This window comes from Myotis nattereri, assembly GCF_964212035.1.
Source record: "Myotis nattereri genome assembly, chromosome: 14".
Classification (NCBI taxonomy): Eukaryota; Metazoa; Chordata; class Mammalia; order Chiroptera; family Vespertilionidae; genus Myotis; species Myotis nattereri.
In genome coordinates, this window is record NC_138089.1 from 60,662,909 (window position 1) to 60,689,894 (window position 26,986).

General features: G+C 47.7%; 1 protein-coding gene across 1 annotated transcript in view; it reads left to right on the forward strand.

The window, feature by feature from the left end:
* Positions 1 to 3,995: 3,995 nt before the first annotated feature.
* The window catches only part of PRKAR2A (protein kinase cAMP-dependent type II regulatory subunit alpha), a 43,337-nt gene continuing 20,346 nt past the window's right edge, over positions 3,996 to 26,986 (forward strand). The window contains exons 1-3 of the mRNA XM_081106311.1: positions 3,996 to 4,460; positions 20,220 to 20,255; positions 25,058 to 25,110. Of these exons, the coding sequence (XP_080962437.1) occupies positions 4,166 to 4,460; positions 20,220 to 20,255; positions 25,058 to 25,110 (384 nt within the window). The 5' untranslated portion in view covers positions 3,996 to 4,165. The remainder of the gene's footprint in view (positions 4,461 to 20,219; positions 20,256 to 25,057; positions 25,111 to 26,986) is intronic.

Here is a 26,986-nt window from a genome sequence, read left to right on the forward strand (position 1 = left end):
GGGTAGCACACAGGTACAGTAATAGGTGACCCAGGAACTGACCACTCCCTGGAGCAGCACACTAGTTAAAATAGACCCGACTTGCCCGGCCGACGTGGCTCAGTGGTTGAACGTCGGTCTATGAACCAGCAGGTCACGGTTCAATTCCCAATCAGGGCACATGCCTGGGTTGCGGGCTCCATCCCTAGGAGGGGCCGTGCAGAAGGCAGCCAATCCATGATTCTCTCTCATCAGTGATCTTTCTCTCTCTCTCTCCCTCTCCCTTCCTCTCTGAAATCAATAAAAAAATATTTTAAAGAGAAACAAAAACAGATTTCCTAGACCTGGTAAGGCAGTGGCTTCATGGGGGCGGCATTGTGGACGCTGAATAGGGCAGAGGAAACAGCCCACTGCCCCAATCCCTCCTGCCCCCTGGGCTCACAGTGAGCACATCCAAGACAAAACAGAAAGTGAGGGTAGTAGACACCGAATGATCTTGGAGGCCTGGGCTGGGGGCTGGCATGCAGAGGTGGTCAGGTGAGCAACAGGACCCAGGAGATGAGTGCAGGACCGGAGTGGCTGAGAGAAGTGGCCCCTTTGGACAGAGAAGGAGGTGTTCCTGCTGGGGCTGAGTCCCCTGCCCCCCACAAAAGGCAGCGAGCACTGCAGGACAGAAGGGGTGTGGACTGGGGGGTCTGGGCCAAAGCAGGCCTCCGTCGGTGTCGGGGGAGTTTGGGCATGTCTTCTTCCCGGAAAGAAAGAAAAAACTTTTTAAACAATAAGCCTATCAAGAGTCCATGGAACTCACTGTTGCACTGGAAACAGCAGTTGGTGCCCTGCCCATGCTCATTTTCCCCAGACTCACTGCTCCGGGGCCAAACATGGGCCCGACTCCATGTTCACAGCCGTAAACATCTCTGAGAACTGGGCCCAGTGTGTCCGTGGCTGCCCGCGGCTGGTGTGTGGCAGGCTGTGCAAGATGTCGGCTGCCCGCTGGGTAGTGAGTGAGCAGGTTTGGAGTCCAGCTCCTGGTAGGGCTCTGGGGGCCTCCTCGTTTCTACCAGGCGCCCTATATTTCTCTTGCTTTGTGGGGCTTCCACTCCTGGCCTGTTCCCACCCACCATCACTTGCAGCTGTTCTGGGTTCCTGGCTACCTGTGATTTTTTTTTGGTTGTCATGGTAACCCCCGGTGCAGCTGCACAGGCTTGAATGAAGGCAGTCCTGGGAGGGTAAGGGTAAGGGTGGAAGATGTGGGGCTCAGCCCCTCTGGCATTTCCTTTTACTCCAGTGCCCTCTTCTTTGGCCAACTCAACGGGGCATTCATGAAGACCCTTGGGGCTCCACGTCCTACTGAAGGGTGTCCCAGAAGGGACGAGAGGATCCCTGCTCCGGGGACCAGGTGCTGAGGGTGGGGAACCAAGTCATGCCTGGAGGCTCGCTGGCTACTGTTACTCTGAGGCTAGTCTGTGGAGACAGGTAAGCAGCTACATTCCCTCCAGTCCAAGGATGCCTGGGAATGCCATGTTTGCTTGATGGGTAGATGACCAAGCTGCAGAACAGCCGAGAACAAGCCAGACAAGCCAGCCTGCTTCTGGCTGAGGCTGAAGGTGTTGCTTAGACCAACTCGCTGCACCTGCCCCCACCCAGCTCCTCAGCCCCGAGTCAGCCAACCTGTAGCCTGTTCTGTAATTGAGGTCAGAGTCCTAACTGTGCAGATGCCGGTCCCCCTTGAAAACATATAAAACCTGACAAATGGACCAACCAGGGAGTGGGGTTGTGATTCTGCCTTTGCAAAGGGCTGGTTGTAGGATTGTTTTAAGGGGGCAACTCCTCAGGTGTGGCGGGGCAGTGGGAGTCACACCCAGGTTTCCTGGGCGTGGGCTGACTCCTGCCGAACTTGGAAAGGCTGGTCTTCCCCGTAGCAGAGAAGAGTTGAGGAACCCTGCCCCGCAGCCTCTCACTGCCTGTCCCTCGTGAAGCCTTCATGACCTGAGATCAGAAGCACAACTTTGAAGCAAAGGACCCTAATTCGGAGACTGTGAGAGCAGGAGAGCAGTGGGATTGGCTCTGCTTGCTGTGTGGACGTGCACCCTTCATTCGGTCCCCCTTCTCCAAGAGCAACAAGTTGGCACTACCCCTCCCCTCACAAAGCTGATGATCTAAGGCTCCTTCCAGGGGCCAAGGAACTCGACTGGGGAGACTCTGCTGTTTGGAACCACAGGCCTGCCGGGCCCGGAGCTAGCGTGGCGTCTGCCTCCCCAGCACTGAGCTTCTGGGTGTGCCGAGCAGACGTGAGAAGTCCTCGTGAGGATTTGAATTCGTGCTGAGTCGTTACCAGGCAGAGCTTACCATCCCACAGCAAACACCTCTCGGGTTCCCAAGCCTGCAGCTAGTTGCTTTCTGGTGGGGCCTGGCAAAGAGGGGGAGGACTCTGTCCTATGTCCGCTGGCCTTTAGTCAGCGCCTAGGCTGTGGCATGGACATCCCAGGCAAGTCTTCACCTTTTCCTGTTCACTTCTCACCTGGTATGGGTGCAAGGGGGCTACGTGGGCCATCAACGGACCCTTCCGTTTGCCTGCGTGCCCACCCCTGGGGCAGAGGGCGACGCTGCCCTGCAGTCTGCTCAGCACCATCCAGCAGCGCTGGCCCGGGACCAGTAGGCCGGGGCCTGAGGGTCCTGGTGGGAGTGCCCAAGGGGAAGAGCAGGCACGGAGGTCGCTCCTGCAAGGCCACATTCCCCTTTTTCAAGGTTCGTGTTTGGCCTCCCAGGCTCCTTTGTCTGCCTGTGGCTCCCACATTTCTAGATTATTGAAGCTTCTGTTACAGCCCTAGCCAGTTTGGCTCAGTGGATAGAGCATCCGCCCACAGACTGAAGAGTCCCGGGTTCAGTTCTGGTCAAGGGCATGTACCTTGGTTGCAGGTTCCCTGGCCTGGTCAGGGTGCGTGCAGGATGCAATCAATCAATGTGTCTCTGTCTCTCCCTCTCTAAAAATCAATGGAAAAATATGCTCAGTTAAGGATTAACTAACTAAATAAAAAGAAAAACTACAACTATGTACAAGGCCTTCCCCGTTTGACATCTCACCTGCCAGACATCTGCAGGTCCTACGGTCAGCCCATGATTCCACCCAAAGGCCAGGGGAGCCTGACTCTGCCAGGCCTTTGCCCTCACTGTCTGCCATTCTCAGGTGGCTTTTCTCCAGACCCTAAATCAGGTCCTGTCCAAACCTTGGAGTCAGCTTGAATGTCACCCCCTAAAGTGGGGCCCCTAGCTCTCCCTCCACCAAGCCAGACCCACACTGAGGTGGCTGTGTGTCCCCTGGGCTGTGTCCCCGGCGCTTAGTAAGTGCTGGCAAACAGGAGGCACTTGACGCGTTACAAGAATAGGGTCCCGGGTTCGGTTCTGGCCTGAGCGCATATCCGGGTTGCGGGATCGGTCTCCAGTGGGGGGTGTGCAGGAGGCAGCCAATGGATGATTCTCTCTCATCATTGATGTTTCTGCCCCTCTCTCCCTCTCCCTTCCTCTCTGAAATCAATAAAAATATTTTTTAAGTTAATAGAGTATTAAAAACAAAAAGAAGTCTTTAAAAAAAGAAAGAAAAGGAGGAAGGTAGGGAGAGAGGGAGGGAGGAAGGAAGGGAAAAAATAAAGGGAAGGAAGGAAGGAAGGAAGGAAGGAAGGAAGGAAGGAAGGAAGGAAGGAAGGAAGGAAAGAAAAAAGAAAAGAAAGAAGAGAAAGAAGAAACGAAAGTTCTTTAGGACTGCGTGGGAGGCGCAGGACCATGTAGCCGTGGGACCATTCATTCATTCTGGCGCCGCCGTGGGACGGGCCAGGCCGGGCGGCGCACGCGCACGCGCACGCGCACGCGCACACAGGGCTCGCGCTCGGCGGGGGCGCGCTCGGCGGGGGCGCGCACGCTCGCGGCCGCGTGCGTCACAACCCGGCTCGGGCCCCGCCCGTCCCGCCTGCCCGCCGGTCGGTCCCTGGGCGGCGGCGGCGGGGGCACCGGGCCGGCCGTGCTAGCGGCGGACGGTCGTGCGGCCCGGAGACGCACAGCCGGCGCGAGGGAGGCCCGACCGCGGTCGCGCGTGAGGAGACCACGCGGGCGCCGGGCGCGAGGCCGGCGTGAGGGAGCGCGGAGCAGTGGCCGCGGGCGGCCGGACCCGCCTGTCCTCGCCGCCGCCGGCATGAGCCACATCCAGATCCCGCCGGGGCTCACGGAGCTGCTGCAGGGCTACACGGTGGAGGTGCTGCGGCGGCGGCCGCCCGACCTCGTCGAGTTCGCCATCGACTACTTCACCCGCGTGCGCGAGGCCCGCGCCCCGGCCGCGGCCGCAGCCCCGGCCCCGGCCTCGGCCCCGGCCCCGGCCCCGGACCCCGGCCCGCCGTCCGCCCGGCCGTCCGCCTCGCAGGAGCTCGAGGAGCTCGGCCCTGGCGTCCCCGAGACGGAGAGCGAGTCCGAGGAGGAAGACGAGGTGGACGGTAGGCGGCGGGGGGACGGAAGCGGCCGGGCCGGCGGGCTGGGGGCGGCGGGGCCGGGGCCGGGCCTGTCGGGGCTCCCCGCGCCCGGAGCGAGCGGCCGGGGTCCGTCTCCGAGGAAACGTGCGCGCCGGGGCCGCGTGGTGCGGGGGCCCGCGTGAGCCGCCGGGAGCCCCGGCCTCCGGGCCCCTCGGGAGGCGAGGACGCCCCCCCCCCTCCCCCGGCCCCGGTGGAGCGCCGGGCGGGACGGGGTTCGGAAGGAATTCATTTTGTGAAAAGTTCCTGGGAAAACTTTAAGCCCCGACGAAAGTGGAGCGAAAAGAGGCGCAGAACCTGCTGCCGGCGCCCACGCGGCCGTTCAGGGCAGGAATGTCCGAAGCGCCTTGTGAATGCGCGGTCGGTGCGTTCGGAGGAGGGAGGGGGAAGCATCAGCGGCGGGTCCTGCCGGGCTGCCCCCCGCCGCCCCCGCGGATCCCGCCACCCGGCATGCGCCCGCCCGGACCGAACCGGGACCCTTAGTCCGCGGGCGGCGCTCTAGCCACTGGGCCACACCGGCCAGGGCTTTGCTAACGTGTCGCTAAAGCAAACGCCCCTCAGGCTGTGCCACCGCCGCCTCGGGCTCGGGGTCGCATTTCTGACTGTGGACCCTGGGGCCGCGCCGGCGGGTGGGCTTTTGGCGGAAACGCGGGTCCGCCTCGCGCAGCACCAGGTACCTCTCCATCAGACGGAAGCAGGTGGTCGGCGGGCAGCCGCTCCGCCCGGGCGGCCCCCACACCGGCTCGGTCGGGTGATCAGCAGGTCGTCCTGCCCCTGAACAGCATGGGAGGGTTGGAGAGACGAGTTAGGGACTTGGTGCGGTCCGGTCGCCCTGGAAAGGAAGCCGGGTCAGAGGGGCGTCCACGCGGGGTCCGCTGCAGGGAGGGAGGGAGTGGCCAGTGATCCGGGCAACTCCCCGCGTGCATTCACGCTCTTCCGTGTTCCCTTCACGTCCTGCACATGGAACATGGGCCCTCCCCTCGTGGTTTCCCACGCCCCTGCCTCGGGTTTGCTGTGTGGTCTCAGCCCGCTGTCAGGCGTGTTGGGCTTCAGCTCCACTTGTCTCTGAAACGCGGACAGTGGCGGCCTCTCCCAGGGCCCAGCGCTTTTACAGGCTTTATTTCGGGAGTGATCCCTGGCGGTGTCACTGTAGACCACCAAGTTGGAACCGGCTTTGCGACATTTTTTCTCTGGTCTCTTTTTTTTAAAATTTATTTTTAAAATTAGAGTTGACGTACAATATTATATTAGTTTTAGGTGTGCACAGTGATTAGACATTTATTTATATACCTTACAGAGTGATCACTCCATAAGTCTAGTCCCCTCTGACAACACACTAGAATACTAGAGGCCCATGCACCCCCTCCCCCCCTCAGGGTGTCTGCCTCTGCCCCTGTCCCCGCCCCCCCAGCCACCTCTGCCTCAGCCCCCACCCCCACTGCCACCATGGCTTCATCCAGAAGGTCGTCCAGAAGGACGTCCGGTCTAATTAGCATATTATGCTTTTATTGTAGGTTATAGATTAGTGATTATTTTTCCTATTCTGTGCTTTATGTCCTATTATGTGACTATTTTTATAACTGGCATTTATACTTCTTAATCCCTTTCACCTTTTTCACCCATTTCCCCCAAACCCCTCCCATCTGGTGACCAGGAATTGTGACAGTTCTTATTTACACAAAACCGTATTTTAGAAATTAGTCCCTGATGATTAGAATGGTGTTTACAAGTTTTTGTAATGTCTTCATTCTTTGTTATTTTTGATACCTTTTTCAAAGTTGAGTTGACTTGAATTTTGGTAACGCTGTGCTTTGTTTTACTGGTATTTCAATGTTTCTTGTTTATATCTCTTAAGTGGCTGTGCTGTGTATAATTATAGAAATCAGCACAAGGTGAACTTCTGTTTACAGATAATAGACTAAAGCATCGCACACCATGAGATACCTGCTTCACACTCATGAGCCAGGCTATTAGGAAAAAACAGAAAATAGCAAGTGTTGGTGAGGATGTAGAGGAGTTGGAACCCTTGCTCATTGCTGGCAGGAATGTAAAATGGTCTGGCTGCTGTGGAAACAGTTTGGCGGTTCCTCAAAAAGTTAAACATAGAATTACCATACGATCAAGCAATTGTGCTGTTTTTCATATCCCCAAAGGACTTGAAAATAGGGAGTCGAACAGATACTTGTGTGCCAGTGTTCATTGGAGTGTTATTCACTATAGCCAAGGGGTAGGAACACCCCATGTCCCATCAATGAGGAATGGATAAACAACATGTGGTATAGATTTACAGTGGAATAGTATTCACCCCCAAAAAGGAATGGAATTCTCATACGTACATGCTACAACACGGATGCACTTTGAAAACATCATGCCAGTGCACATATGCCGGACACAAAGGGCAGACATTGTGTGATTCTGCTTGCATAGTCAGATTCAGAGAGAAAGTCGAAAGGCGTTTCTCGGGCTCCGGGAGCAGGTAATGGGGAGTGATTGTTTCATAGTCGCAGAGTTTCTGTTTGGGAGATGAAAAAGTTCTGAAATTGGATAGGAGTGATTTTTTAAAAATATATTTCTATTGATTTGAGAGAGAGGAATGGAAATGGAGAGAGTTAGAAACATCGATAAGAGAGAAATCAATTGGCTGCCACCTGCACGCCTTCTATTGGGGATCAAACCTGCAACCCCGGCATGTGCCCTGACAGAGAAGCCAACCCATTGACCTCTTGGTTCAGGGGTGACGCCTAAACACTGACCCACACTGGCCGGGCCAGATTTTTTTTTTTTTTATGGAGATCAAATCATATCACTCTTCAGTTTAATCCCCTCAGTGCAAGTGAATTGAAATCCCTCATCTTCTGTGGCCCACAGTCCCGCAGGATTTGGTTCCTGTTTCTCTCTACCTCTTCTCGCCCGCCCTCCTCGCCTTCCCGCTTGGCTTGTGTCTACACTTGCTGGGTCTCTCCCTCCCCGGTGATCTGCTTGCTGCTGGCTCTTCCAGAGTCTCTCTTGCCCAGCTCTGACCAGCTCTGCCTTTAGGCCTCGGCTTGGAGAGGCGTTTCCATATCTACCTGTCTAGAGCAGGTCCCTCTGTTGTTGGGGTTCAGTAGCACCCCAACTGGTTACTTTAGGGCTCTGGTAATGATCTAAGATTCTTTCTTTTTTTTAAATATATTTTATTGATTTTTTACAGAGAGGAAGGGGAGAGAGATAGAGAGTTAGAAACATCAATGAGAGAGAAACATCGATCAGCTGCCTCCTGCACATCTCCTACTGGGGATGTGCCTGCAACCCAGGTACATGCCCTTGACCGGAATCGAACCTGGGACCTTTCAGTCCGCAGGCCAACGCTCTATTCACTGAGCCAAACCGGTCTCGGCAAGATTCTTTTTTTTAAATTTTAATATGTTTTATTGATTTTTTACAGAGAGGAAGGGAGAGGGATAGATAGAAACATCTATGAGAGAGAAACATCGATCAGCTGCCTCCTGCACACTCCCTAATGGGGATGTGCCTGCAACCAAGGTACATGCCCTTGACCAGAATCGAACCCGGGACCCTTGAGTCCGCAGGCCAATGCTCTATCCACTGAGCCAAACCAGTTAGGGCTGATCTAAGCTTCTTGTTTGTTTTGTATTGTTTTGTGTCCAGTGCTTAGCAGTTAGCCTGGCCCATAGTGGATATTTAGAAACCTCTTGTTGACTGAATCGGGGGAGGAAGGACGGCGCTGACTTTGGAGACTGCTCCCACAGAGTGCACCGGGGACACGTGGGAGCTGGCGGGGACTGGTGGTCAGGGTGTTGGAAGCAGTGGAGAGGTCAAGTCGGGGAGGCCAGCGTTGAAGTGGTTGGACACAGCGCTGATTCTCAGAGATGGGGGCTCCGGGGGTCGTGGTGGGCGAGGGTTATTACAGTGGGTCAGGGGAGTGTGTGTGTGTGTGTGTGTGTGTGTGTGTGTGTGAGTGAAGGTGGCTGCAGAAGATCAGACCAGGCATGGGGAGTACATTTTGAAGACGTGAAGCTGCGAGACAGTGGTTTTCTTTTTGTTAAGATAGACTCACCCTTAGCACGTTCGTTTGCTGAGGTCAGGAGCCATGGAGAGGCAGCAGCTGCTGGAACAAGGTCCTGGAATGGGTGGGTGGGTTAGGACACAGGGAAAAGGGGGCGCAGCTCAGACTCAGAAACTGAAGAGGAATGTGATTCCTTAAATAACTTAGCAGTTATTTTACTTAGAGGGTAATTTAAGATTTTATTTTTTTATGACCTTAATTCAAAGTCTTGTCTTCTACTTACTTGATTCTAATAAATGTGAATGTTTAAGCTAAAGAAAATTATCTCTTTGAAATTGGTAATTGATTTTTCTGGCTTATCTGTCTGTTGGCCATTTTGAATGTCATGGATATATGAAAGAGAAGCGAATGAATTTTTATTGATTTTAAAGAGGGAGGAAGGCGGGGGGGGGAGAGAATCATTGATGTGAGAGCAATACATGGATCGGTTACCTTCCTCACCCGCCCTGACCGGGGATTGACCTGAAACCTAGGTATGTGCCCTGACTGAGAATCGAACCGGAGACCTTCTGGTGTACAGGATGATGCTCTAACCCCGTGGTTGGCAAACTGCGGCTCATGAGCCACATGCGGCTCTTTGACCCCTTGAGTGTGGCTCTTCCTAAGCCTTAGGAGTACCCTAACTAAGTTAATAACAATGTACCTACCTATATAGTTTAAGTTTTAAAAATTTGGCTCTCAAAAGAAATTTCAATCTTTGTACTGTTGATATTTGGCTCTGTTGACTAATGAGTTTGCTGACCACTGCTCTAACCAAATGAGCCACACTGGCCAGGGCACAAATGCATTTTTAAAAGGTTTATAATTTAGACCTTTTGGGGGGATTTCTTTTTAAAATATGTCAACTACTACATACAAAATCTTTTATCTGGAAATGAAAAAAGACAGCTTATTGGATCCCCTTTCAATTCTCAAAACTCTTCAGTATCTGATGAGAAATGATGAGCTATTTCTGGATGATTATATTTGGAGTTTTTCATTTGCGCTTGGTAAACTTTTTAGTTTCTTGAAAAAAAAGTAAAGTAATGAAAAGATCATTAGTACGATGAAAACTATTGGAGGCAATTATAATAATCACTAACTTTTATATTGTGGTTTCTGGAGATAGCACAGTATTTAAAATCAAAAGTTAAGTGATTTCGTTATCCTTGGATTATTTTGTTTATGGAGTTACTTCATTGAGAATGCAGATTTCTTGCTTTTTCTGTAGCTCTGCTTCTGATACTTACTGTTCAGATATTTTAAATTTGTGAAAAAGAATGATGTCCTCAGTGATCTGCTCACGAATTGCTTTCAATGATAGAAAAGAGCAAGACAGCCTCCAGTTAGAAAAGTGAGAAGCCGGCCCTTGGGTCATGCACTGCTTCTCCTGTGCCTGCGTTTTTCTCTGAGAAACTGTCCTGTTTTCCTCACATCGTGAGGAGCGCTTCTGTGACTTCCGTGAGGCTCCTGGGGGGGACTTAGCAGCTTCTTGGGTGTGAGAATATGGAGTTGCTGCTCTTCAGAGACACCTTTCTCCTTATGCAGCTAAAAAATGGCCTCCCTCCCTTCCTCCCTCCCTTCCTTCGCCTTCCTGCCCTTTTTGAAAGTGGCTATGAGAACGGGTTGTGTGGAAAAAATGATTTCCAAAAAGAGAAAAGGTGAGCTCTCTTTGTATAGTGGCCCTTCCTAAGGAAGTATGATTATTAAAAACAAATTAGAGCCCGGCCAGCATGGCTCAGTGGTTGAGCATTGACTATGAACCAGGAGGTCACGGTTCGATTCCTGGTCAGGCCAGGGTTGCCAGCTTGATCGATCCCCGGTGTGGGGCATGCAGGGGAGAGCCAATCAGTGATTCTCATCATTGATGTTTTTCTATCTGTCTCTCCCTCTCCCTTCCTCTCTGAAATTAATAAAAAAATCTTTAAAAAAACACACAAATCAGAGAACACTTATTCACAGAACATAAAAGATTCATTCACTCTAGCTTAATACAAAAACAGCTTTGCTAGTGCATTTCCAGTAACCTCTGCAGGCAGTTTTTGAAATGTTCCCACTTGAAGGACCCAGTGCAGTTGGGCCGTCATTGCGTAGTATGTGGGCAAGCGCAGGTTGGCTTATTTGCCCGTTCTGGAGACTGGGAGGAGCTTGTGGTCATTGTCTTGGGCACGGAATAGTCTTAGTTTACAGTTCTGTCGAAGGATGAGAGGTTATTGCAAGATTAAGTATTTGCTCGGTAATAACGGATCAAGACTTTCTATTCAAATAAAAAGCAACTTGAAGGAAAATAATAGGGGAATATTTTGCTCATGAAGAGTTACTTTGTCCCCTGGCTGGTGTTCCCAGTGGTTAGAGTGTTGGCCCACACACCAAAGGGTTGCAGGTTTGATTCCCTGTCAAGGGCACATACGTGGGTTGCAGGTTAGATCCTGGGCTTGGTTGGGGCTTGTGCTGGAGACAGCCAATCCGTGTGTCTCTCTCACATCGACGTTTCTCTCTCTCTCTCTCTCTCTCCGCTTCCCCCCCCTTCCATTTTCTCTAAAAAGCAATGGAAGGAGTATCCTCAGGTGAGGATTAAACAAAAATAAAAGAGTTAGTTTGTCATAATTTTAGATGATGTAGCTCCAGGAATGAAAATAGGTGTTGGCACAGCTACTTTTTCTTGTGTAATTTTTCCTATCCGGTATACTAAAAGGGTAATATGTAAATTGACCCTAAAGGCAGAACAACCGCCCGACCAGTCACTATGAGGTGCACTGACCACCTCTTGGTCCCTTTCCCTGGCTGGCAGGCTCTAATTGCCCGATGGCGAACGGGAAACCGGAGTGGATGGCGGCAGGGGAGGGGCCTGCTGCGGGTAGCCGGGGAAGATGGCCCTGATCGCAGACCAGACCTAGGGACTGTACCCATGTACGAATTTTGTGCACCGGGCCTCTAGTTTAGTATAAAATTTAGTGTATGACTCTTTGGAATTAAAAAAGAAAAATATGGGGGTTCAGACAGAAACTGGTAACTAAAACTTTTAGCTTGTATTATTTCTTTTGCATTTGAGGTTCCATTTAAGTGAATCTAAAAATAGATGGCTTGAGTTTTTCTCAGTCTGAACCCTGATATCTGCCTGGGAATTTGTCAGCAATAGTTTTAAGCTATGACTCCCACAAAATATTATTTGTGAAAGACAGTGGCGAATAATGTAGAAATTTAGATAGCGGGTTTTTGATGAACCAGTGGTTGGAGAACTATTATTCAGTTTGCAATGTGATAATTTGGTTTTTTGAGGCATCCATTTGTAAAGAAAAGTAAAATGATGGTGAGAGGAGGATTGCTGCTTGCTGTAATTAGACTTCATTTTGTCACCCCCTTGATGGCTCTTTGGGGGAAGAGTTTTGAGGCCTTTTCTCTGGTGACTCCATCACCATTAGAAGAGCAGGTGAATTGTCTTTCCAGGTGCCCAATGCTCATCTAGTGGGCTGATTTCTTAGCTCACAAAAGAGAAGTCATATCTGGTTGGTGATGCTCCAGGGATTTTTTTCTTTCTTTAAAAATAATTTTTTTTAAATTGATTTCAGAGAGGAAGGGAGAGGGAAAGAGAGAGAATCATTGATTGGCTGCCTTCTGCACACCCTACACTGGGGATCGAGCCCACAACTCAGGCATGTGCCCTGACTGGAAATGTAACCATGACCTCCTGATTCATAGGTCGATGCTCAACCACTGAGCCACGCTATCTGGGCCAGGATTTTTTTCTAGGAATCACTAGGTAATCCTCAGATTATGGTTGATTTTAATGCATACCTAATTTTTAAAATGTTGTTAGTCTAGTAGATCAATAGTATCTAAAATGCTAATAAATAAATATGGAATATAGTGCCCTTAAAATGAGTGGGCATCAGTGGTCTTGGGCATTTTTTGTTTGTTTCTCTTTGTTTTTGTAAGTTGGCTAGGGAGTTTTAACAGTTTGTTGTGTTGTATAATAAAGAATGTGTCTGGCCTCTGTCCCAGATTCCTGTCACAGAGCTTCTAAAACTCTTAGAATTTCCTAAGTGTAGGAGTGTTTTTGTTATTTATGAGCCCCTTGGATCACACCTGACTTTGTGTTTTTTTAAAAATTGATTTGAGAGAGAGAGAAGGGGAGTGGAAGAGAGAAACATTGATTTGTTGTTCCATTTATTTATGCATTCATTGGTCACTTCTCATTGCTCGGACCAGAGATAGAACCCACAACCTTGGCCTCTCAGGGTGATGCTCTAACCAACTGAGCTACCTGGTCGGGGTGAGAGGGCTTGTTATTTATACAGTCAGCAAATAGTTATTGAACACGTATTTATGGCAGACACTATACTATGCAAATGTAACACGGAAATAAAAGACAGTCTTTTATGGTTTTGTTACCGGAAAGAAAGATTTCACAACACAAGTCCAAGTAGTTTTTAGAGGGCGTTTATTATATTTTATTGATTTTTTACAGAGAGGAAGGGAGAGGGCTGGAGAGTTAGAAACATCGATGAGAGAGAAACATCGATCAGCTGCCTCCTGCACACTCCCTACTGGGGATGTGCCCGCAACCAAGGTACATGCCCTTGATCGGAATCGAACCTGGGACCCTTTAGTCTGCAGGCCAGTGCTCTATCCACTGAGCCAAACGGGTCAGGACTAGGGGGTGTTTATTAAAGCTGGGGACAGTAAAACAAGAAAGGGCCTAGGACAGAAGAAGCAACAGAAAGGGACTAGTTGGGGAAATGAGCCTAGCTGCGCTCCTTTGGCTACTAAGAAGTCAGAGAAGCCCTAGGTCCATGGTCGGCAAACTGTGGCTCGCGAGCCACATGCGGCTCTTTGGCCCCTTGAGTGTGGCTCTTCCTAAGCCTTAGGAGGACCCTAATTAAGTTAATAACAGTGTACCTACCTATATAGTTTAAGTTTAAAAAATTTGTCTCTCAAAAGAAATTTTAGTCGTTGTACTGTTGATATTTGGCTCTGTTGACTAATGAGTTTGCCGACCACTACCCTAGCTAGTTTGGCTCATTGGATAGAGCGTCAGCCTGCAGACTGAAGAATTCCAGGTTCGAATCCAGTTAAGGGCTCATGCCCGGGTTGCGGGCTCGGTTCCCAGTGTGAGGTGTGCAGGAAGGTAACCCATCAATGATTCTCTCTCATCATTGACTAGAGGCCCAGTGTATGACATTCGTGCACTGGGGGCGGGGGGGGGGGGCAGGGAGGTGTGTGTGTGTCCCTCAGCCCGGCCTGTGCCCTCTCGCAGTCTGGGACCCCTCGGCGGATGTCCGCTTTTTGGCTTAGGCCCGATCCCTGGCGGGGGTGGGGGTGGGGTGGGGGGATCGGGCCTAAGCCAGGGATGTGGCCTAAGCCAGCAGTCAGATATCCCTCTCACAGTCCAGGACCCCTTGCTCCTTAGCACCTGCCTGCAGCGGAGGCGGGAAAGGCTCCTGCCACCGCTGCTGTGCTCACCAGCCTTGAGCCCAGCTTCGGGCTGAGCAGTGGTTCCCCTGTGGGAGTGCACTGACCATCGGGGCAGCTCCTGCGTTGAGTGTCTGCCCGCAGGTGGTCAGTGTGCATCATAGGGACTGGTTGTTCCGCTGTTCAGTCGGTTTGCATATTAGGGTTTATTATATAGGATGTTTCTATCTCCCTTCCTCTCTGAAATCAATAGTCATAAAAAAAGAGAAGTCAGAGAGAAGGGGACCCTTGGAAACAGTCAGGGAGGTAGACCAGGACAAGCTGCCACTGCCCATTGTTTCCTGGTTGCAAGCCTGGGGGGTTCCCTTAGAGTTTAGGAGATGCATGCCTGTAGGGGGAGACAAAGGGGTAGGAAAAGTGAGGGTGTGCTCCTGGGGGCCGGGGGAGAGCATGCGACAATATGTATCTTTGAGACTGTTTTCCCCCCACTCAGCATAATGTCTGAGATTCATCCAAGTTATTATATGTTGTCAATAGTTGTTATTGCTGAGTAGTATTTCATTGTATGGATGTACCATGTTTGTTTGTTTGTTTTTTAATTTTTTTTAATATATTTTATTGATTTTTTACAGAGAGGAAGGGAGAGAGATAGAGAGTTAGAAACATCGATGAGAGAGAATCATCGATCAGCTGCCTCCTGCACATCTCCTACTGGGGATATGCCCGCAACCCAGGTACATGCCCTTGACCGGAATCGAACCTGGGACCTCTCAGTCCGCAGGCCGACGCTCTATCCACTGAGCCAAACCGGTTTCGGCGGATGTACCATGTTTTATCCATTCATCTGTTTCCAGGGTTTGGTGACTGAATAGATCTGCTATGGACATTTCATCGTACCTTTGCCTTCCTGGTTGTCCATTCTCTGAAATCTTTAGGCCTATGATCAAGTCCCCAGGTTTCTGGAGGATGAGTGTTTTTATGTACATATGGCACACAGGAGGCATTTATAAACACATGAAGCATTAAGCACAGATATATAAAGCTCTGTCATGTGCCAAGCATTGCCAGTACATTGGTAAGCAAAAACACCTAAGGAGGTATTTTCCTTCGGAGGACCTCACAGTCCTGTAGGGGAGACCAGCATCAACCAAATAACCACCTGTGTCACTAGCTTGCACCCACGGCACTGCTGCTTCGAAGGAAAGGGGCTGGGTTTTCTCAGAGCCTGTAAGGAATTGGCCTCATAGCAGGTCAGGTAAGGCTTCCCTGAAGAGGTGACCCCGAGAGAGGTAAACACCACCTTAACTGCCCAGTTTGAAACAGTTAACTAAGCAAGGTGGTGGGGTAAGCATCCTCGGAGAAGACCTGGAAGGGAGGGAGCTTGGCGAGAAAGCCAGTGTGACAGCAGAAACGTTTCTAGAGTCGTTGGGAATTGGCAGCGGGAAGATACGTTTGGGGCTGTTGCCGTCATCCAGGCAAGAAACACTGCCCTTCAGACTAGGATGACAGTGGAGATTGAGAAAGGTAGGCTGATTCAAGCAGTGAAGTGCGAGGGAGAGCAGATGGAGTTGTTAGGAAGCGGATGTGAGTAATGAGGGGAGGAGGAGTCGGGTGGACTGGCGGCATCAGCTGGCGTTCCATGTGAGCGGCCGTGCCAGATGACTTTATAGACACTGTGCCTTCTGACATTTTATGATTTTGGAATCTCTGACAGCACCCTTATTTATAGGTTGAGTGATATCCACAGTGAATATGTTGTCTTTAATAATTGTAAGGGTATAATTCTATTTTTTGACATTTGTGGAGTAAACATTGAGCCTGTCACTAAACGGGGTACATCTCTGGAATCCATTTGTTTTCCTCCGTCCACAGCCACACAGCTAGCCTCAGCCGCTGCCTCCCTCACCAGCTGCGGTCAGGGTGGTCTTTACAAAACCCGGGCTCCGTGACTCCCTTGGCCCCACAGCTGACCCCTCACAGGGAACATTTCCAAGTGGCTTCAGTTCAGTCCCACCCTCGGTGGGGTGTCTCCTCCCCTCTTCCCAGTGGTCTTACAGGTGACCGGGGCCTGGAGAGGCAGCGGGCCTGCCTGCGGGTGGAGAACCGGAAGAACAAGAGGGCAGGTATTCTGGCCGGGAGGGCTTGCCTGCCACTCCCCAGGACTGGGAGGGAGTCTGTTTCCTCTTTTCTTGATTAATAATTCCTCTCCCATTAAGCCTTGGCTGCTGTTCTCCAGACTTCCCTTTTCTGGTTTTACAGTTACATTCAAGGGAATCTTTATCAAGTTCTTTAGTCTTTGTTTCTGCTCTCCTTCCCCAGATGGAGAAAGAAAAGACCTAAGTAACCAGCGTGTCGCTCCTGAAGGTTTCTGCCACTGGATGGTTCCAGTGCACCTGCTCACCTGTTTGCTCTCAGTCTGTGCTGTTTTGCAGCGTTGCTCATGTTCCTATCACACTCCTTTTATTTCCTGGAATGACAAGCTCACTCATCTCCCACCCTCCACGCTTAGACCTTCCTTTCTGTAGACCAGGGGACCTTCCTTCCCTCTCTGGACACTGCCCATGTGCTCACAGAGCGTGCTCTGCTCAGCGGTGGTGTTGTGTATACCACACTATTATCATATGGTCATTCTGGGTTATTCCTCCCGCAGCTCCTAAGATCTTTGTGAACAGGCACCATATCTGAATCCTTAGTTCCCCGCTGGATAGCACAGTGCGTTTTAAGCGTTGTTTTCTGCTGGAAGAGTTTTTCCTGCTTGTTATGCGAGTTGAATATTTTGTCTGACTCACACGGAGTCTGATGTGCTCTGCTTTGAGTGCTGGCAGTGGGGAAATCAGAGTAGGATGGTCTCTGTTGTAGTCTGGATTGATTCTCTGTGTGCCTTGGTGTATCTTGTTCAACTGCAGCGGTTTCTTCTGGCCCTAGAAAAGCTTGTAGGACACGTACTGATTAAAAGTTAAATAACAAAAATAAATAAATAGCAGGTTTATCAGGCAGCTTGTTTTTACCCATTTTGTTGACCTTTTTATCCACTCATTCATTCAAGCTAAATGCCTTACGTCCCTTGTTTTTAATTACATTTTCTACTGCAAGTCAACTTATTTTTTACACTTTTGGACTCTTTCACCGTAACAGGGAATGCTTTAGGAATTTAAAAAATACTTTCGTGCCCAGCCAGTGTCGCTCAGTGGTTGAGTATGACCCATGAACCAGGAGGTCACAGTTTGATTCCCTGTCAGGGCACATGCCCAAGGAGGGGACATGCAGGAGGCAGCCAATTGATGATTCTCTCTCTTCACTGATATATCTCTCTCTCTTGCCCTCTCCTCTCTCTGAAATCAATAAAAATATGAAAAATATATATATATATAATCATTTTGTCTTTTTTGCATGATATGAAAATAGTGATTTTAAGTTTGCATTTAAAAATTCTAGTTCAGTATATTGTGAAACAAATTAAGTGAATTTCAACACTTTATTATTTTTTTCTCATCTTTTTTTTTTATTGCTTAAATTATTACAAAGGGTATTTATTACATATGTGTTTTTCTCATCTTTTTGTACGAAATTTTATTTGTATTAACACATTGTTTATTTTAAAGACTATACATGTAGGCCGTCCAGTTAGCTCAATTGGTTAGAGCATCATCCCAGTTCACCAAGGTCACGGGTTGGATCTCAGATCAGGGCACATACAAGAAGCAACCAATGAATGCATAAATAAATGGAACAACAAATTGATGTCTCTCTCTTCCCCCTCCCCCCTTCCTCTTCTAGCTTAAAAAAAAAACAGCCCTGGCCCGTGTGGTTCAGTTGGTTGAGTGTCCATGCACTGAAAGGTTGCCAGTTTAAAGGTTGCAGGCTTGACCCTCAGTCAGAGTGCATACAGGAGGCAACTGATGGATGTTTTACTCTCTTATCAATGTTTTTTTCTTCCTCTCCCTTCCTCTCTAAAAATCAATAAAAAATATTTAAAACAACAACAACCAATGAATGCATAAATAAGTGGGAAAATAATTGATGTTTCTCTCCACCTCTCCCTTTCTCTCTAAAATCAATCAGTAAACAAATAATAAAGGCTGTGTATATATTTTGTTTACTTTGAATTAGTTATATAAAATACGATTTGACAGAATAAAAGTGAAATTTTATGTCTGTGGATTCTGTAAAGTTTTCTATAAATAAGGTGATATCATTTTGCAACTTGGATTTTTAGCATTTTTAGGTGTTATATACTAAGAATATGCCTTGCATTATAGTTTTTAATTTCAGTGGCTGTTATTTTTCTCTTAGATGTTCAAGTTGTTTTTTTGTTTTTCAAATCTCCTGGTTGTTTTTGGTTGAATCTTATTCTTCCGTATGCTTTTGAGATTTTAATTGTTTTAAACACACTGTTCTTTATAATAGTTCTATACTCTTGATGATGTCTACTGCTTTGTTTGAGGTGTCCTCTGCTAGCACCCATGCTGAATTACTTCAGTGTGTGTTTTGTAATTTTAGGTTGTATACCAGTGTTGAGTGGGCTTTAATTATAGAAACCATAAGGCCTGGGATGAGAGCTTCAGCTGATGTACATTTTATTTCTTCTACTACCTGAGTGACAGGCACTTGTGTTTCAAATGATCAAAGAAACCTGTCCCATGCCCATCAAACTAGAATGCAAGCTCCATGAAATCAGGAGGCTTTTTTTTCATTCACTGATGTCTCCCAAATTGTCTACTACAGTGCATGGCACATAGTACCTGTACTTGAACTGAATTTATCATCTTTCTTTTTGACTAATCTGCTGTTTCATTGAAGAAGTGAAGAGGGACTTTTCTGCCAGTAATGACTGGGGCTGTCTTTTTCTGATTCCTTCCTCCCCCATTTGTTCCAGTAACTTGTTTTTGACCCCATGCTGAGCAGAAAGGTAATTCTAACCCTTTATAATAAACTAGAGGCCTGGTGCATGAATTCATGCACCAGTGGGGTCCCTCGGCTTGGACTGAGGGATTGGATTGAAATCAACTCTCCAACATCCCCCAAGGGGTCCCTGATTGTGAGGGCACAGGCCAGGCCGAGGGACCCTACCGGTGCACGGGGCCAGAGAGAGACTCAGGTTGGCCAGCCCCAGGGCATGTCCTGCCTGTCTTGCTCAGTCCTGATCAACCGGACCCCAGCTGCAAGCTAACCTACAGGTCAACTGTCTGCCCCCTGGTGGTCAGTGCACATCATAGCGACTGGTTGACCAGCTGACTGTCTGCCCCCTGGTGGTCAGTGCACATCATAATGAGTGGTTGATTGGCCTTAGCCTATCATTAGCATATTATGCTTTGATTGGTTGAATGGCTGACCAGTCGAAGGCTTTTATTATATAGGCTAAGCATTTGCCTCCTTCCTGGGTCTGTCTGTCTCAGAGACCTCACATTAGTTCAGTTAGGCTCTCTAAGCTGCCTTCAATTTGTTTTTCACAAATACTCACATTTCTCATTTTTGAAAGTTGAGAAGATTTTTTAAAAAAATAAAGATAATCAGATTAAGCTTTGAAGTTAAAAAAGAAGAAGCTTAAGATGATATAGTTTAGTAGTGAGAATTTAGGTAACCATCAAACAAGGAATGACAAGTGAAAAACAGAAAAATTAGCAAAGATAAAATGTGTGGGTTTTTGTTGTTTTTTCTTTACACTAACCACGGGCAGGAGAAAATCCACCCATAATTGAGACTGTAACTTAATGGTTAATTTATTTTTCATTTTCTTGTAATACTCATTAAATTATTTGAAAATGAAACTTAAATGCTATTATCTAGCAGGTCTTGGAATTGTTTTTAAAGAATATTAAAGGAAACTTAACTATTTGATGTGATAACATTACCAATACATTTGGTAGATTTCTTATTCATTTGGTATGATATAAATTAGATGGAACGTGGATGTGAGCAGAAATAAAATTGTCACCTTTAAGTGCATTGAAGTTATAAAGAGCCTTTTTTTGAAGAGACATATTATTCTCTATATTGTCTTTTTAATTGAATTTATTGGGGGAATATTGGTTAATAAAATTATATAGGTTTCAGAGGTACAATTCTATAATACATCATCCGTATTCTTTATATTGTCTTTATATGATCATGCTGAACTGTCTGTGGTTGATTATGGAAGCATGTGAATTGACCCAGTACTTGGTGTTGTGGTGCCTAGTTCTATTGTCAAAGATCTTTGCAAAATGGGAGGGTAAATGGGGTCACGTGATATTCTGATGACTAAATGTTGTTTCTTCTTTCTTTTGCAGTTCCACCCCCTAGTAGATATGATCGGCGAGTATCAGGTATATGTTCTCTTTCAAAACATACTGCTATGTTTTAAGATGGGGTTATCTTAAATAAAAACAAACTGATCTTTTTAATAAAAAGTTAACAGCATTCAGAACATTACAAAAATTTTCTGATTCTTTCATTCTATTTTATTTTCAGTTCAGAGTATATATGTGTGTATTTTTATATTACTAGATTTAGTTAATTATTATGTCATTACTATTTTTCCATGTCCATAATTGTGGCTTCTAAAAACGACTTTCACCAGCATTACTATTTCTGGTTTTCTAAATTATGCTGCCGTTAATGCCTTGCCTACATTTCCCAGCCACTTTCACCCTTGTTTCCTCAGTTTTAGTGTGAGCGGGGCCTGCCCTGGCCAGAGACTGAGCGCTGCACTCGCTTTCCCTGTGCGTTGCTGTCTGGAGAGGCTTTAGAATGGCCTGCAGGGAGACCCCCACAGGCCTCCTCTCCAGCCACTGCCCGGTGTCCCCGAGCCAGATGGACCATGTAGCTCAGATTGTTTATCTCGCACTCCCTTGATTATTAACGAAATTAGTGTTTTCCAAACACGGGAAACCCATTTTTATTTTCCCATATAGAACTAATTTGGTAATACTTTAATCTCTTATCTATTATGGTCTAGATTATTTTTGTAAGTTTGAGTAAATTTCTGTCATGATTTTTAACCTTTGAAATTATTAATGCAAAGTTTTCCACATTGGTTGTGCTATTTATTTTAGTTTTGCTATTTTTTTATGTACTCAAATTTTTTCTTATGTAACTGGTACCTTGAACTGCCTGGCATATAGCAGGCACTCAGCAAATATTGGTTGAATATATACATCCTCTTCTTTTTTTTTTTTCATGATTGCTCCTAAGCTGAGAAGGAACCCCCCATTTTTAAAGAATATCTTTTTATTGATATCAGGAAGGGAGAGATAGAAACATCAATGATGAGAGAGAATCACTGATCAGCTGCCTCCTACACGCCCCACACTGGGGATCGAGTCCACAACCCGGGCGTGTGCACTGACTGGGAATCCAACCATGACCTCCTGGTTCATAGGTTGACACCCAACCATTGAGACACACCTGCCAAGTCGGGAGGATACCCCCTTTTTCATAGAGCTGATAAATATATTTTCCAAAAGTTTTTCATGTAATTAAAATGTGTGGCTTCTGGATACTTCCAGCGTTCCTTTGTTTTATTTTTAGAGAAAGGGCTTTTATTAGCGAGTTGAGTAACAGTAGAGTTGGTTTGGTTGTATATTGGGATGTTAGTGTCTCTCAGATTGTCACTCAAGCTGCACGTGTCACCTTGTTCTTGGAATGTCACTCACCTTCCACTTACCCTTTCTGTCCTGGAATCCTTTTCTTTGAGAAAAGCTACTCATTTGTCCAGAAAGCCTTTGGTAACATTGTGCACCAACGTCTGTTGAAAGGCGATACAGGAATGTGTTCTTATGTGTAGAGTTATTTACAGAGAGGAAATGGAGAAGAGATTCAGGTTGGTGCAAGACCTGTGAGTGATTATCTCCCATTTCTGTTCATCCTTGCCCTGCATCCCTGTTTTCCAGAAAGATTAGTGATACCCCTTGGCATCTGCAGGACAGATGAGGGAGATGGAGGACAGAGCGCCATCTCCTGCAGAGGTCGCGCGGTGTGAGCTCATGGATTGCTGCTGCACTTCCGGAGTCCGCAGCCCTGGAACTGCAGAGACTCAGACAGGCCCATGTTACCATCCTCCCCTTACGTTTCATAAGCTTATTGAACATCTAAGACTTTTTAATGCTACTCAGATGTTAAGTGAAAGTAAAAGATTCTGAAATAATTATGCAGAAGAGAAAGCAGCCTGTAGCAATAGCTAAGATACAGACTGTGTGCTCGGTGCACGTTTTAAGGTTTTCTCGATGCCTGCCTTGTATTGTTGAATATAATTCTTACATTGACACTATAGGTACATGCCATGATTATCCCCGTGTACAGACAGGAAACAGGAGCAAAGCAGAGATTAGGTCGCTCGCAACAGTCGAGGTGACGGTGTGCCCAAAGGTGGCGTGGGCCTAGGTGCTTCCTCCCCGTCGCTCAGACCCTTTCTCGTCAGGCTTCAGGTGGACCCCCTGGTTCTCAGCCTGTCCTCTGAGTGTAGCTTCCTCTGCTCCAGCTGAAGCTTAGCTCACCCTGCAGGCTTCTCCAATGCGGCGCTGTTCTCGCCCACCTTCCTGGTAACACTGACCGGAGATGGGTCTGTGCTTCTCTCCTTGCTCGTGGCTGCTTTCAAACCGTTTGCTTTCCCTCCTTCCTAAAATTCTCGGCTTCAAACCTCTCATTGTTATATTCTACCAGCCACTATCCCTCCTTGCTTTACTAGCAATCATCTAATAATCCCCATACTGCCCCTTTTCTTTTTAAAAAAAATATTGTTAATGATTTCAGAGAGGAAGGGAGAGGGGGAGAGAGAGAGAAACATCAATGATGGGAGAGAATCATGGATCGGCTGCCCCCTGCTCGCCCCACACTGGGGATCGAGCCCGCAACCCAGGCATGTGCCCTGACCAGGAATAGAATAGTGACCTCCTGGCTCATAGGTCGACGCTCAGCCAGCGAGCCTCAGCGGCCGGGCCCTTTTTATTTCTACGTAGATAACCCTTCCACTGCCTCGCCCTTCTGGTCCTTGACCTCCTCTCTCCCAAGGATCTTGTCTTCCACCCTGTACTCCCGTGGTCACGCTCTGATATGACAAACTCTTCGTCGGTGATGCCCATCCTGTCACCTGACCTGCTGCCTTCTCAGCTCCTGCTCCAGCCCTGGCAAGTCATTGATCCGGCCTCCTTTTCACTCGTCCTCACTTCCTCTCGCCTCCCCTTACATTCTTTGATCAGTGAATGTCACCACACCTTGGCACCCAGCCCTGAAGAAACACTGCTTGGAGGGAGGCAGGGACTGCCCTGGGAGCTGGAGGACATGGCTCCTCGTTTGGCCAGTACCTGAAGGATGCGTTCTAGTTGGGACAGTGAACACTCGCAGGGGGATGAGCTGGACCTGGCTGCTCTGGCAGGAGGGGAGGAGGGAAAATAACGGTGGAAGGACAGGTGGGGGTTGGGGCTCCTGATATGATTCAAAGACTTAAGCAAAGAGTAGGCGTGTGAGGACGTGTGAGCTATGCCAGCCTGCAGGGGAGACGCCAGCTCGGCTGCTGCCACAGTAACGAGGCATGGAGCAGCGTGGGGCCGAGCTGTTACTGAGTGCCCCCTGGCCCAGCCCCGCTATTACCCTCCCTGTGCGTGGTTCCAGTATTGCCATCCCCTCTGTCATTAAAGAGTCCAAGCCGAAACCGGTGTGGCTCAGTGGATGGAGCATCGGCCTGCGGACTGGAGGGTCCCGGGTTCGATTCCGGTCAGGGGCATGTACCTGGGTTGCGGGCACATCCCCAGTAGGAGATGTGCAGGAGGCAGCTGATCGATGTTTCTCTCTCATCGATGCTTCTAACTCTCTCTCTCTCTCCCTTCCTCTCTGTAAAATATCAATAAAATATATTTTTTTAAAAAAAGAGTCCAAGGATCGGGGACATGGAGAAAAGTGGGCAAGGGGTGGGCGGACCCAGTTTCGGGACCCAGTGTGTGTGACGTCACAGGTGAGCTCTCCCCGCCTGAGGCCGCCTTCCCCGCAAGCACTGGGGTTGAGAAGCTGTTCCTTCCGAGTCCTAGCAGAGCATCCTCTACATGGAGTGAACAGTTTATGAATCTCTAAAAGCAGCTTTCTATGTGAACTATCTTGGAGTTTGACATGTTAGTCTGATTCTGTTAATTTAAAAACTTCATCCAAAAAACCCTGTTCATTTATTAAGTGTGTCCTGACGCTTCGAAGCATGTTACTTGGAGATGTGTGTGCTGGGGTCATGTCACCGGTCGGAGGGAGCGTCTGACTGGTGATGACGAGCACAGTCACTCACTCACTCTGCCCGATGGGTGCCTGTGCCAGCGCCCCTGCCTGTAAGGCTCACACATTGCAGTGTACGTAGATTCAGGGTGTCTTCTCTATAGCCTCTCACAGTGTTCAGTACTTTTTCCATTCATAGCTGTCTTGGGGTAAAATACTAAATATTGCTTAAAATAGCTTAGAAACCAGTGTTATGGATTGTGTGTCTCCCTCAAAATCATATGTTGAGGCCCAACCTCAGTGTTATTGCATTTAGAAATATGGCCTTTAAAGAGGCTAATCAAGGTTAAATGAGGCCTTAATGATGAGGCCCTCATCCAATAGGACAGGAGTCCTTATAAGAATGGGAAGAGCCCTAGCCCGTTTGGGTCAGTGGTTAGAGTGTCAGCCCACAGACTGAAGGATCCCGGGTTCAGTTCCTATCAACAGCATGTACCAAGGTTGCAGGCTTGATCCCTGGCCCCGGTCAAACCCACAACCTAGGTTTGTACCCTCGCCCGGGGTCGCACCCACAGCCTTTTTTGGTCTACTGAACAACGCTCCAACCAACCGAGCCACTCTTATTTTTTTAGTCATTTATGTGAGTTACTTTCATTGATTCTGTTCGTAAACCTCCTTTACCCTACCCTGTATTTTATCATCTCTCTTCTGTGTGAATCTATCCATCCCTAGAGAGCTGGCTTTTTGAACCTAACAGCATACCTGGCATTAGTAGGTACTCAACACCTTCGTTAATTGAAAGAAGGGATTTAAAAAATCATGACAGCTTTAGCAAGCAGTGAGGAAAAGAAAATTGTATTCACTTCTTATTTTTCTAGTAAAAGCACACGTCTGTTTTATTCATTTTTCTCTCTTTTTCTCTCTCCAAATGTAGTTTGCGCTGAGGCCTACAACCCTGATGACGAAGAGGAGGATACAGAACCAAGGGTAAGATGCGCAACAAAGGGTATTAAGTGGATTGTTTCCTTCCCCACTCCCTCCCCTACTTCTCTACACACCACATCTAATCATGCTGGTAATTAAATACAAATTAAAATCTTAACACAATGCCTTTTTAAACCTAACTGGTTGAAAAATATTATGAAAAACTAGAGGCCCAGTGCATGGATTCGTGCACTTGGGGGGGGGGGCGCGTCCTTCAGCCCGGCCTGCACCCTCTCGCAGTCTGGGACCCCTCGGGGGTTGTCGGTCTGCCAGCTTAGGCTCAATATCCCTCTCTCCTGGGCTCTCAGTCCAGGACCCCTTACTCCTTACCACCCACCTGCAGCTGTGAGCCCGACTTCTGGCTGAGCGGCGCTTCCCCTGTGGGAGCGCACTGACTACCAGGGGGCAGCTCCTGCGTTGAGCGTCTGCCTCCTGGTGGTCAGTGTGCGTCATAGTGACCTGTCATTCCACCTTTCGGTGGATTTACATATTAGGATTTTATGATATAGGATTATATCTGGAAGGATATATTCCAAATATTAATAGTGGTTATGAGGACTATGATTAACTTTTGGGCACTTTTTTAAAAACTCAGGTTTTTAAATTCTACAGTTACCAAAAACAAATATGAAGCATCACTTTTAAAAAATGTTATAAATAGCCGAGACCAGTTTGGCTCAGTGGATGGAGCGCCGGCCTGCGGACTGAGGGGTCCCGGGTTCGATTCTGGTCGGGGGCGTGTGCCTGGGTTGCGGGCACGTCCCCGGTGGGAGATGTGCAGGAGGCAGCTGGTCGGTGTTTCTCTCTCATCGATGTTTCTGACTCTCTGTCTCTCTCCCTTCCTCTCTGTGAAAAATCAATAAAATATATTTAAAAAAAATAATAAAAAATAAAAATAAAAAATGTTATAAATAAAAGAAACTTTGATCTTTCAAGTATGCCTTAAAATGAATAGCCTATGAAAGATTCCTTAAGTATTTTAATAATAAAATGCTACCACTGTGTGAGTATAATAGACATGTATACTTTAAAATATTTTTATTCTGGATATTGTAATATTCCTTTTAAGATTGAAATTGCCCTGGCCCAGGTAGATCAGTTGGTTAGAGCATCGTCCTATACACCAAGGTTGCGGGTTCAATCTCTGGTCAAGGCACATACAAGAATCAACCAATGAATGCATAAATACATGAAACAACAAATTGATGTTTCTTTCTCTCTTCTCTCTCACTTCCTCTAAAACCAATTTTTAAAAAAAGTAAATTGGCTTTTCACTAACGTTTAAAATATATATATTTATATTGATTCAGAGAGGAAGGGAGAGGGAGACAGAGATAGAAACAATGATGAGAGAGAATTATTCACCAGCTGCCTCCTACTCACCCCACACTGGGGATCAAGACCGCAACCCGAGTGTATATCCTGACCAGGAATCAAACCATGACCTTCTAGTACATAGGTCGACACGCAACCACTGAGCCAAGCTGGCCAGGCTTTTTATTAACTTTAATATAACAAATTCAAAACGCTCAACACTTTTTTTTTTTTTAACCCTCACCCAAGGATATGTTTTTATTGATTTTTAGAGAGCGAGAAAGGGGGGGAGAGAGATAAACATCGATGTGAGAGAAACACAGGTAACCTAGGTATATGCCCTGACTGAGAATTGAACCTGCAACCTTTTGGTGCACAGGACGATGCTCCCACCAACCCAGTCAGGACAAAATGCTTAACACTTTTGATATCTGTTATCTCCAGTTAGATTAAGTGATGTACCTTTCTTTTTAGGGTGGAGACAATACTTAGGAAGGAGCTTGACCGATCTCTCAATTATAATAGCAGTGCTAGCAGTAATTACTTTTTAGTTCAGTCAGTATTT